The sequence below is a fragment of the Acinonyx jubatus genome, chromosome C1, assembly GCF_027475565.1.
Source record: "Acinonyx jubatus isolate Ajub_Pintada_27869175 chromosome C1, VMU_Ajub_asm_v1.0, whole genome shotgun sequence".
Lineage (NCBI taxonomy): Eukaryota > Metazoa > Chordata > Mammalia > Carnivora > Felidae > Acinonyx > Acinonyx jubatus.
Window position 1 is genome coordinate 153,684,852 of NC_069381.1, and position 13,546 is coordinate 153,698,397.

At 35.8% G+C, this 13,546-nt stretch overlaps 1 protein-coding gene across 2 annotated transcripts in view; it reads left to right on the plus strand.

Annotated features, from left to right (window-relative positions):
- Positions 1-13,546, plus strand: part of XIRP2 (xin actin binding repeat containing 2) — a 72,568-nt gene that overhangs the window by 16,516 nt on the left and 42,506 nt on the right. Inside the window, exons 2-3 of one of the 2 annotated variants that reach the window (XM_027055564.2) lie at positions 7,943-8,054; positions 12,697-12,834. In XM_027055564.2, the coding sequence (XP_026911365.2) occupies positions 12,697-12,834 (138 nt within the window). In that variant the 5' untranslated portion in view covers positions 7,943-8,054. Of the gene's footprint in view, positions 1-7,942; positions 8,104-12,696; positions 12,835-13,546 lie in introns of both variants that reach the window. The other variant, XM_015066919.3, reaches the window with a different exon arrangement.

Consider the following 13,546-nt stretch of genomic DNA (forward strand, 5'->3'; position numbering starts at 1 on the left):
CACAGATTCTGGGGATTAGTATGTGAACATTGTTGGAGGACCAATATTTTGCTTTACAACATTGCTGAATCTTCTCTTCTTCCTCTCACAGGCAACTGGATGTACAGGATCTCTTCCAGTATCTGGTGAACTGGGAGAGTACTGGTTAGGGAAGGGTGGAAGGGTTAGTAAGGAGGCAAAAACTAATTCTTTTTCTTACCCTGAGAGATTATCTGTTTTTGTTAATGTATAAAGCATGGTAATCAAATGAACTCGAATGAATGAAAAACTTGGGGGAAGGTGACAAGTGTATACACAACAACACAGTGCATTTGGAGGGAATAGGACCATACGGAGGCTAGTTTTAAAAATGGAATCTGGTTCACTCTGCTCATATACTGGATGGATGCCACAGTACAGTTTTTGTGCTGTCATGGCACACACTTTCACTCGTTTTACTCCTTGCCCTTCCTCTCCATGTATTTTTTTAAGAACTATAAATTAATGCAAGATTGTGCTGCACATTTGCTCTTTCATTTTATTCTCCATCTACTTCTTGGTTTTATAATATTCAAATGAGGGTAAAATATATAAAACTCAAATTGATTACAAATTTGACTTGGCAGCAGCAATATGAATGTTTAAAAGAGATGAATTTTATTATTATCTGAGGGATATGCAAATATTGAGAATTACAGAAAACTTATTCATGCTAATGGCTGTAAGCCTGTGCTGTGTCCATCAGTATGATATCCTGTACACGAGTCTGAGCTGGATTATAGATCATATGTTTAGATTTGATAGAAGTTAGTTCATCACTCTCCCAATTTAGTTCTAAATCAATTTTCCAAGTACTAAACAGTTGACTTCTTTATAACGCATCCAAAATACAGCAGGAAGGCTATTGATGCATCACTGAAAGTGTGTTTGCCTTATTGAAGCTGATATCTGTGTCTGCACCAGCTTTGTGGGCTTCTTTGTGGCCCACCAGCTCACTTTCTTCCTGGCTCTTAGTTTGGACTAAATAAAGATTTATTGGATTGACTTTAGACAATTGCAAAGAAAAAAAAGTTAACTTCTTGTTTATTTGCTTAAGAGTTCAAATTACTATTAAAACTTGGAATTTCTTTTGAGTCATAATTATATACTGGGTTAGCTCTCTGGGACTCGTTTCTATATGTTTTTATTATATTCGCAATAGGAGTCAGTTCATGACAGAACAGTCTCCTTGTTGTTTGAAGTTCGCTTCACCTGTTTACTGGGAAGGTGGGTGTTTGGGTTTGGTTTTGGTGTTTGGACACGTGTATTCCTTGAGAAGTAGCACAGATTGTAAAGTCACAGAACCTAGAGCCAGACTGCCTGGCTTCCCCTTCCAGCTCTGAAATTCACCAGCCACCTATCTTGAGCAAGTTTTGCAAGCTTCCTGTGTCTCTGTTTCCTTATCTGTAAAACGGAGATAAAAAATAAAAATAGTCTCTACCTCATAGGGTGGTTGAGAGCACTAAATGGATTAATGTCTGACACGTAGAAACCATTTCATACATATTTGCTATCATTTTTTATTTGTGAATCATTCTTTTGAGGCCTTTATTTTCAGTCATGTCTACAATTTTGTTTCTGACTTGTCAGTGTACTTTATTGAAAAAGTAACACTTTTAGCTTATTTATTACAATTGCCCCTCCACTTTTCCTTTTGTCTTATAATTATTTTTGTTTAAAAGATTTTTTTTGTTTATTTATTTATTTTGAGAGAGAAAGAGCATGTGGAAGCCAGGGAGGGTCAGAGAGAGAGGGAGAGAATCCCAAGCAGGCTTCACGTTGTCAGTGCAGAGCCCCATGGGGGCTTGATCCCACAAACCATGAGTTGGTGACCTGAGCTAAATCAAGAGTCAGATGCCTAACCGACTGAGCCACTAAAAGATTTTTTACTTTAAATTTTTTATGCTTAGAAAGTCCAACTGAAATCATTTGCTACTTCTCTAAAGATTTTTTATCATTTTAAAAACCATCTAACTCTTAACTCCATCTAATACTCTGTAACATGCTGTGACATGAGGAACTCTTTGATGCTTTCCACAAAATCATTACCCAGTTTCCCCAACATGATTCATTGGTAATGCTGCTGTCTCCTCCCTTTTGTTCTTCCACATAGTCACATGGCCAGCTCCTTCATGTTTCAGGGCAGATGTCCCCCTTCTGAGGATGCTTGCCCTGACACCTGCTTATTGATACACCCGAGTGGATTATGTCCTCTCCCGTAGGCTCCCAACTTAGCTGGTACAAACCTATTAACTCTTGGGTTATAATTTCCTGCCTCTCTTTCCAACTAGATTGAAAGGTGCATTGTGAATGTATCGTATGCTTACTGTAGATAACCAATAGTTGTTTAATGATAATGAGTATATATATTAAAATAAGCCTTCCTAATTATATAATGCAAATCATTTCCTTTTGAAATTTCATATGGCAAAGATGGAGGGAGATATGTGAATGTCACCCACAGCAATTAGATTCCCATAAAGCTCTCCTTTTTCTTATTACTGATAAGAAATATGTTTATATTTCTTATTACTGATAAGAAATATGTTTATATGTTGTTGTACTATGCTAGTCAGCATGTAGAGGCCTACAGGGTTACAGCTTCACAGTGGGATTAGTATCTTCTATCTGTTGAATGGCCCTCTATCTCATTTAGTACACTTTGTCTTTAATGTTATTTTGCATGAAAGGAATATAGCCATGATGACTGTTCTTCATTTTATATTTGCCTGTTACATTTTTGCCCAATATTTTCTTTTTAAATGTTGTGTCTTGTGTCTTGTTTTAGGTTTATTTCCTGTGAGCGGCATATGGTTGGATTTATTTGTTTGTCTTTTGGTATGGCGTTTGACCTGTGTTTATTTTCATGACTGTTATATCTGATCTTATTTCTACCTTCTTGTTTAGGTATTATATGGTAAAACCCTTTCTTTCTGACTGGCTTTTGTCACATGGACTGTGTTTGACTTTGTGTTGATGCCTCACATGAGTACCAAAGTGGATTAATATAGACTTGAGCTCACAGAACTAAAATTTCAGTAACCAGTATCCAATTTTCTAACTAATTTTAGTGTTTAGTGTTATAAAGGGGGCATCTAAGGATGTCTGAATTTTGTTTTTTCATCACAGAAACTCTTCACATGTCTAGATAATTGTAGAACTTTTCTCTCTCCTTGTAAAACATTCAAGTTTTACAAGGATTTATTGTTATATTGGTGTTTTAAACTTAATTTTATTTCTGGATTATGGTAAATAATTTAAATCTATGCCCAAATTTTTATTTTCAGCAATTTTCCCTCAAATATATATGATATGTTCTGCTTACTCCCCCAGCCTCTCACTGCAATGCTGTAATTGTAAGGTTTGGATTTTGCTCTCTGTTCTCTGGCATCTCCTTTCACATTGCTATAGCATATATTATTCTATTTACTGCCTTCAGTGTGTGTTTTAATTCTTCTAAACACTTTAATACCTCTGGTTCTTTTCTCATCTCTGACAGCTTTCTTTTCTTCTGATTTTACCTCAGCCAGGTGCCTCCTTTAAATCAGACACAGCTAATATGAGTTTCATAACACCAGCAACTGGTCTGTCAGTGAAATACAGAGGTCAAAGTATCTTAAACTTTATTCTACAGACTTCCACGTAACCCATATTGGGTGGGCAAAAGGGAAAAGAAATAAGGTGACTCACAAAAATTTAAACGGTATTTGTGCAAGCCAGTTTTGAAGCATCTGGTGTTTATATCTATCTTTTATCCAATTATATCCATTTTAGTATCATAACATGGTCATCCTTTCCATAAAACTTGATCCACCACTACAGTTTAGGAATGTACCTCTCATATTTTGACAGGAAGAAGAAATATTACATTTAGAAAATGTGCTGAGATGGAATCTTGCTTTAGAAATAAGATCATGACAAAGCACTTGGCTTTGCGAACTGTGCCACATTGGGTATTTCTGAATAGACATTTTTCTGACTTTGACCATATTTTTGAGCAACACACTGATCCCAGCATTATGTATCAAACCATTGACCTTTATCTCCAAGTTCTTACTCTTTGAAGATTTTAGGTTTATATATATAACTTGTTACTTCAGATTTTAGACAATTATTTGTTTAATGGGAAATGAAGATAGATTTGTTATTTGTTAATGTTGTAAGAGCGAGCATATCCTTTTATAAACCACAAAATTCCAAATTTAAAATTTCCTGAACAGCTGGTTAGAAGAATGGTTTATAATAAGTGTAACAATGGCCCTTTTGAAATGTCTGTTAATACTATCCTGTGCATATTTCTAAGAATTCTTTCACTAATAATAGAAGCTGTGAAATTAGAAGAAAATCCAAGATTGTATTAATTACATTGACTATTTCTCATTGTTTTCTACATCTGACTTCTTAAAGCTATTATTTTACTCCAAGGAAACACAGGATGCATAGGATGCCAAGGATGCATAGTCATCCTTCTGTGACTGACTACAGGCATGTGAATAATTGGTCAAGAAAGGAAGAGCATTCTATCTTATATTGTACTACTTTGCTTTGTTTTAGTGCTTTAAACACGGACTTACCATATAAAGTAGAATTCAAGAAGACATAACAAGTTCTGTAACTGGGCAAATTTTATTGGTTGATTGATTTAGTCACTTTGTTTTTAAAAACTGCAGAGGAAAAGCGCATGTTTGGAGAGCGAGAAAATAGATCTGTAGCCACATGATTTAAGTCTCGTGATTTAAGAAAATAGAAAGTGGATCTATCTGTAGTATATTACAAAAAATAATAACATAAGTATTTTTCCTAAGAACCTCAGAATTCTTATAAAAGACATTCTTATCCTTGGTGTGTTATAGTTTTCATGGTAACACCTCATAATTTTTTGTGTTTTGTTTTCTTCCAAAGTGCTTACTTATTATATGTTCTTTCTGCTTTATAGGATTTATTCTGTTATGCAAAGAATGAATATTTGGGGTAGATTAGCAATTATTTTCTCATCAGCAAACAAAAGAAAACATTCAATATTTAGGGTGCAATGGAGTCTATGTCCAGCTATGCCATTAACTCTGGAGATTTGGGGGAATTCACTGAACTTCTTTGGATTTTCATACTCATCTGCACAATGAATTACCACTAAGCCCCAGAGACAAGTCACTTCTAGTACAATGATTTTGTGATCTTAATATTTATAATGCCTTCTAACAGAAATAGTCATTTGAAAAGTTTATTTTTCCCTTCCTTTTTCACAGACCACTTTAGCCTTATGGCATGTTCTTACATAGTCTGATTTACATACTTACAGGTATGCAAATTTCCCCCTATATTTCCATAGGTGTTTTGTGACAAGAGCATCTTTATTTGTTCTTCTTTGTCACCTCTCTCTTTAAAGGTTCCCTAAACTCATTTTACACTGTTCTCCAATCTCAATTGCATTCAAGTCTTCTGAAATAGCACAGTAGGAGATCAGGGGACAAATGTCCCTGTTTTTTTCCTCACTTATCCCTAGGAAAGAAGCTGTCTTTTCAACCTTAAAAAGTTACATCCACTGTCATCAGTTTCAAGATAGGAGCAGACGGAAACACTGCCTTATAGTACACTGGGCAGGAAGCATCACCTTGTTTTTCAGATGAAGAAATTGATAGGTATTAACTTAGAAGGTTAGGAAACAACATGGACACGGTTTGTTAACTCAAGTAAGTTTTCTACTCCATGACTACCTGTGTGGGCAAAGTTACAGATAGGAAGGAGAAATGGAGAGATTAAAATGTAGTATCTTGTCTGTGATCAAAATGAAAGGCTATAAGGCAATGGAATACAAATTTCTTAATAATCAGGTCACTGATTTCCTGACCATTAGTCTTGGGCATTTCGCAGTAGGATGAAAAATGATAAAACTCAAATATTTGAAAAGTAAATACCATCTGTAAATTTTAGCAAAAATAAACTGTGACTTTCTGTTAAGATAAATAAAAAAATGACATCTTTTATGAATAATACACAAAATGAAATTTGGGTGTTAATGTGGAAAAACTTTAGGGAGTCATGTTCAATAAAATCTATATAGTAATCATTCACAACAAAGTAATAGTACAGTTGAATATAAACTGAATTTGTCTGTGCAGATAGATAATCCACAGGGGAAAATAGAGATGTATTTTCTTTATCATGTGAAAGACTTTCAGTGGTATGGGAGAATGTCTTCTTATCGGAATCAACTGAAGGAATGTACTTTTGTATGAATGTGAGGTTTTGAATGACAGGTGAATTTAAAAAATAACTGACATTTGTTATGAACAAATCAGTGTTGTACAATCATAGCATTCATAATCACAACTTTGTATTCCTGTATATTTTGTATTTTTGAAAGCATTTTAAGTAAAACATATTTACAATTTTAACTGAAATATATGAAAATGTTTATTTGAATAAGAAGTCTCCGTGGAAAACCAGATACTCAGGGAGCCAAAACACAAACGATTTTTAATTTTTTCTGATCACATAGGTTGCTCTCAACTGCTATTGTATACATAAACCTTAACCAAAAGGATTCTATAAGATGGTTCAATGTGGGAGCTGGGGGAAGAGGTATGAAGAATAGAAAAGAAAAGAAACAGCTTGGTTATCTGTTACCTGGGATTGTTTGGGCCATGGTTTACAGTGATGAAATCAAACCAATCCAAATAAAGTGTACCAATGAGCCCTGTTCTACGAGCTCCAGAAAATACCAGCCCTAAGATGAAAGGCAGGGGGTGCATGAATGAGTAATGAATATATATGCATCCATGCATATGCATGTGTATATATGTGTACGTATATATACACTGATTGGTCCCAGAAAAAACCCTTGCAATGATTTTGGAATTAGAGCTCTTTAACAGTGAATAGTAAACCATCAAACAAAGAACACTAGATTAAATACGAAAATCTAGTTTTGAGACCAGCTCTGGAACATATAACTAAAAAACCGTGGAGAATCACATAACCACGGAGAGCCCTTGTCTTCCTTTCACATAAGGAAACATTTAGACATGTTTTCCTATGCCAAAAAGGAGCTTGTTAGATTAGGTAAGACTATATGATATTTAGGACCTTTCTGTTTCTGACAACTGTTATTCTGTGATCATGCAATCAGTCTTTTGCTCTGTTTCCAAATATGTAATTCCTGTTACCCTGTATTTTTGTCAAGTAGATGGCTTAAATGGGGAAATATCAGGCCATCTGAAATGGGTGACTGACAAAGCTTTTTCTAACAGTACTATTATTTCTTTCTCATGTATTACAGGTCTCTATGAATAAAGGAAATAAATCCACAGTCTATAATTCTCATGGCAATTGCTTATTTTGGCTAGATCCATCTCCTGAGTGTTAGGGGTGGGGAGACAAGCAAAGAGCAATTTTTAGACATTCTAAAGATTTGGTCCACCCATCACATCTGCCTCTAAGTAATTGTGTGATCATGGGAAAGTTTTTTAACCACTGTGAGTCTCCATTTTCTTATCTATAAATTTTAGAAAATAATAGCACCTACCTGATGAGGTTGTTAAACAAGAGAAGCAAATGAGAAAATGCTCTTACTGCATTTAACCTAAATTCAACCCACGGTGCCTCAGGAATGTTCATTATTAACATCATGAAGCTCTTAATAAATCACTGTCTTTCATCAGAATAATCACAGGAGTAGGAGGAGAGACAATATTTTTGTTTGATGTTCTCATAAGCATATGCTTCTGTAGAGGCATTTTGTAGCTTTGCTTGAAAGCCTGAAGAAAAGAGGGAGACTGTGGAACATTGCAAATACAGTGTTGTGAAATGATGCAGTCTGTTTTATGAGAGCAGATATTTTAAATGCCTTTACTGTTCATAAGGTGATGGTATTTTCTTTTCAAAGCCTGAAACACATATCTGAGCGTGCTACATTTGTTTGCAGTGACCGTTGGCCCTAATAAGCCTGCCAGTGGGTTTGCAGAAGACAGTGCTGCACAGAGCGAGGGTGTGTCAGACCTCCAGGAGGTGGTGTCCTTGAAGGAGCGGATGGCGAGGTACCAGGCTGCTGTTTCCAGGGGTGACTGCCGCAGCTTCTCTGCCAATGTAAGCTGCTCCTGGTGGTTTTGCATTAGGCAATGTGCTTTTTGTCTGCCCTTCGCACACTCTCCTTACACTGTAATTCAAGAATACCACTGGGTGGTGGGATAAAGCAGAGAAAGCACATAGTGTGAATCAAAGGCAAGGATGTGAATTGAAGCTTCAGTGCTGCTACTTACTAGCTGTGTGAATTTGGACTACTATCTTAACCCCTCCCTGAGCTTCAGTTTCCTTAACTGAAAAATGGGAATAGCCATCTACCACAGAGGATCTTAGAGAGAAGTCAAAGAGATAATTTACGTGTAAGCCATAAGGCAGAGTGTAAATGTGTTATTATTGCCATCATTATCATTTAACCTATAGCTATTCTCCTCAGGAAGGTTGGGAATTAATTTCAAATTTTAATAATGTGGGTCTGCATGCCGCCCTCCTTGGTCTCATGTATAGTTCATTTAAATTCACTGGCAGTATAAATTTTTTTTTTGCTTTTCTCATTTCTCTGTATGCACTAAATCCATTAGGAGTAGCTTAATCAACATAGAAATGAGGGAGATTAGCAATGTAGGCACTCTGCTAAACCAATTATGATTATAGGAAACAGCAGGATTCAGTAGGACCACCAATTTTAGAGCCAAAGCATAATAAAGTCATATTCAAAAGAATTTGTTGGGTTCTATCATCTGTGGCCTTCAATCCACAGGGTTTGATGAGTCATTTTATTAGTAGCAGCTTTATAGCTTAATGGAATATAAGGTTACTCTTTTATAATTATAATCTCCAAATTAGCAAAGTTGTTCATTTAACCAAAAGAGAAAGAGAGAGAAAGAATAGCCAAGAAGGGTGGCGTTCTAAAATAGCTACTCTTAACATTCTTCTTTACAAATTATTTAGAGACAAGGCTGACTGTGCCAAACTCATTAACAATATTGTAATTCTAAATGACATTTAAGTTTTTACATAGTCATTAAAATCCATTTTAGATGCAGCACGGATTTTGAATGAATGTACAGAAATCACAGAAGTAGCTAGATCTCTTCCAGAATAAATAGTATCACTCCAGTGCCTCCTGCCAGTCCTCTTAGATAGCACCCCCTGCTGGATCATTAGGGAATTTTACTACAAATTAGTGTTCTAAATTGGAGAAAAGATTCTTGGGGAAACAGACTGATTTTGAAAGTACCTAGTGAGAGAGGGGTTATTTAGTAAACAATTTTTTTTGGAAGACTTTTATCTTACAGGCACTTGGAGAATACACCATAAGACAAATTTGTATTTATATTGTGCTAAAAAACAAAATATTTAAATCGGGCTCTAAGAAAACTAAATTATCCCACTATTTAATACAAACACACAAAAAAATGTTAATGCTATTATGAAGGTAGCCTACATATAAAGAATTTAATAACGCTTCTCTGCTTGTTTTGGCTCAGGTCATGATCAGGGTTGTGAGATTGAGCCCTGCCTTGGGCTCTGCACTGGGCATGGAGCCTGCTTAAAATTCTCTCTCTCCCTCTTCTTCTGCCCCTCCCCCTGCTCTCTGTCCAAAAAAAAAAAAATCATGGAAACTGCCATTAACAACATTTCTGTCTACACAAAAAACCCATTAGTTTATGTGCATAATCTGGAAGTCTCTGATTCAGCCCCAAACTGAATCCATTATATTTCAGTCACGTTGAGATCAGTTTTTGATGATCCTAGCCTCAGCCAGATGGCATTTGGTTGAACCTAAATAAAAGTCATGCCCATGGAAAGGCAATGGTGTGCAGAAGCACCCTAGAAGAGAAGGGAGAGGTAACATTTGCTAAGCAATGAATTTAAATGCCAGATTCTGTGCTATGCAGTTTTACTTCCTTTATCTTTTTTAGCACTCACAAGAAATATGTGGAAAATACATTGTTTTCCCAGTTTATAAGAAATAAAACCGAGGTTCACAAACTCTGGTCTAAGGTTTTAAGTGTCAGAACCGGGATTAGAATTACTATTTGTCCAATTCCCCAATTATGTTATTTCTACTATACCCTAGAACCCAAGGCCAGTTCTTTGCAAAGAAAATATATGATTGTGTAATGTATTCACCTAGGTAAGTGTTAGGTAGCTAAATTACTTTATTATTAAAATAACTTAATTAGGTTCTGTGTTAGGTATTTAAATCAGTTTGTCAATAAAATGGCTTAATTATTATGGGCATACCCATTAGATTCCAAATCTTATTTCTGAGTCTGAGATTAAGAAACATTGAATAAGGATCAACATAAAAATGTTTAATACAAACAATCTAAGTTATGTGGTCATTGACAATAACACGGGTTAGTTGAAATGTACAGTGCATGGGGCCAAACAAGGCAAAGGCACAGGGATGCTCTCTCCACCTGAGCAAGGAAACATCACTCTAGCTCGTGACCACAGACCGCTCCTTGAGCAGGTCCTGCCATCTCACATATGTAAACCTTCATTTACAAGCTGAGCTGAATAAAGAAACCATATCACCACCACTGAACTACAGCTCAACGGACTTCCTCACTTAGGTGGGTGAGTGGCAACAATAGTGTATAATAGTTGTACTCCTGGCAAAAATAACCAACTGTATGCATTTTTGCACATGTAACATGGTCTGATTCCAAAGCGCAATGCTAAAGGAAAGGAATGGGTATATTTGGGGTTTTTTAATCCATTTGGTAGATGAGAAGCAACATGTTCAGTATCAGAACTGATATTTTTGTGAAAATGCACTTACCAGGAAAGTATTCAGTCATTAACATAATTACTGAGGCTTATTAGATTAATTTGCACATGATTTGGACATTGTTTATAGTTGTTGGAAAGAGTGGGCTTTTTCTTAACAATAATTGCCTTAATTTCCATAATTTAGTGCTCTTATCTATGTCTGATCAATCAAGGAAGGCCATTTATGTACATTAAATGGCAACGGGGAAAGGTACAAGAAATATCATGGCCTTAAATCACCCTTTCCCTTCTTTATCTTAAATTTCAAAATAGATGCCATACTTTCTCATGACCTTAACATGTATCAAATGGCCGTAACTGGCCGGGATTTATATTTGAAGTTTGTTGCAGAATTTGATAGAATATATATCTAAAACATATAAATATACATTTTTATCCCTTCTTTCCATACAGCAAATATGCATATTCTTAAATATTGGATAGTTCACAGAATTAGGGCAAGGTTATGAACTTGCTAAAGCAGCCACTTGAAATTGCTAGTAATTCAGATAATCCTGAGTACTAACTCACTCTCCAATATTTTGGAATTTAGGAAAACCCACGATAATAGTTGTATTTTTAGTATCAGTTTGAGAAACTACATATTTGGGTAGAGATTCCAGGATCCCTGGAGTCCACAGTCCATGTTATGGGAGCCTCAGCTCACAGGTATCCAGTTACTTTCAGGTCTCAAGGCTTCAAGGTTATGTCAGGACTGGGCCAGACCTCAGGAGACCTCCCTGTAGTTTGAAGGGTTGCTGAATCTCTTCCCAGTCTTAAGCAGCCCTCCAAGCTTCCTAGAGGAGGGCTGGTTGGCATGGGGCCTGTTTGCTTGAGAGTTATCATCCCATCTGGGTTAGAGTGCCTGCTAGGCTGAGGAGTGTGTTGAATCATCAAAACCAAAGCCCTTAAGTTTCTACACTTCCCACAGGGGCATGAGATCTGACAAGGCTCCTCAGTGTTTTTCAAGTTGTTCCAAATGATGCCTATTGAATTAGGCTTTCTATTCTGCAAAATGTCAATGATAGCCTAGAATTTTTCTGACGTTAAACCCTCTGATTCTCACACAATACTAAAAGCTGAGTCCTGGGGTATGCCAGTCCTGGACGAGTTGTTTTTCTGCCTGCTCTTTAGTACTAGTGATTAAGACAAACAGCAGTCATTAAAACAGACAGATAGGGCTTCAGATTTCAGCTCCTACACACACCCCAGCTATGAGAACTTAACAAGTTGTCTTACTTCCCCAAATATCAATTTCCTCATCTTAAAATGAGGCTAAATGCCCGTATCTCACAGGAGTTGGAGAAACATCAAATGACAAGATATATGCAAACACATAGAAATCACTCAGCACTAATATTAAGTAGTTGTTATTATTACTGATATTGACATTTTTGCATAAGAGAAAATTATTTTGTTCATGTTTAGTGATTTAAATACATTTTGGAATGAGTCAAATGTTTTAAATATTCTGAATAATGTGTTGCCTATGTAGATGTTTAGGATTTTAATGACAACCTTACTGTGGGTTAAAATTGAATCCATTATTCTAATTTCTACTAGTCTGAGTATTATTAGAGAAATACATTCTACAGGTTTAATCTCCAGATATCAAAATCTATCTGAGATGAGGAGAATTAACTCAATATTTTTAAGTTCCCTCTGACTTTATCAAAAGACTGATAAATGAGAAAACAACACAGAGAGATTATTTTTATTAAAGTTTTCTATAAGGGCCTACTGAAATAACTGTGTATTGTTATATTTTTTAATATACCACCCATCAATAATTGTCAGCTATAAAAAATAATAGCTTGCAAATCCCATCTTGAGCAGATCTAAAACTGAATCTTCCCTTTTCTTAAATCATCCTAGATGATGGAGGAATCCGGAATGTGCACAGTGCCTGGTGGTTTGGCCAGAGTGAAGAAACAATTTGAGAAGGACAAAATTGCTTCTTCTTGTAATACCTTGTCTCAGTACCAATACCAGCACCAGAAAAGATCTGAGCAGGTAATACTACTACAGGTAACGGATAAATCACATAGGGTTGAAGTCCTCTCTTCCAGGGCCAATGTAGAAAGCCCCCTCTTTAGTGGCACATTTATTTTCATTACTCATTAACAAATATTGTAATTTTAAAATGCTTCAGAAAATCATCTTTAAAGCATACCACTGTACTGATTTCCTTACTCGGAGCATTTTTCTAGGGAACCATGCTGGAATATTTTTCTTCTCAGCTTCTAATGTTTCCTGGGTTAGTCAACAGGTAAATAGAAATGTTGAGAGCAAATGTTTATATTGAGCCTCTGCTTCTAGGTTATAATTCATGATAAACTATCTGCTGGTTGTTTGGACAGATTAAATTTGAAGCATTATTTAGCTGATTATTGTGATGAGTTTTCTGTTTTCCTTAAAATCATCAAGAATTGAGTAGTAGAACCCAGATGTTATATAAAACTGCATAATGCAACTTCTACATTTTATCTGATATAAAAGATTTTTTTTCCCATTTCATTCCTCCATTATCATATATCACCAAATATTGTCATGGGTTATGATGATTTTTGAATGGGAGAATCCCAGTAATAAAACCCATTAGACTTAGCTCAGCACTTTGAAAAACAGTAATTGCACTGTGAACAGCCGTATTTAGGTCCATGTTTTCCACGAGGAAGAGAGTAACTGGGGTACTTCTAAAATTTTGTGGTGGAAGATAAAAGGT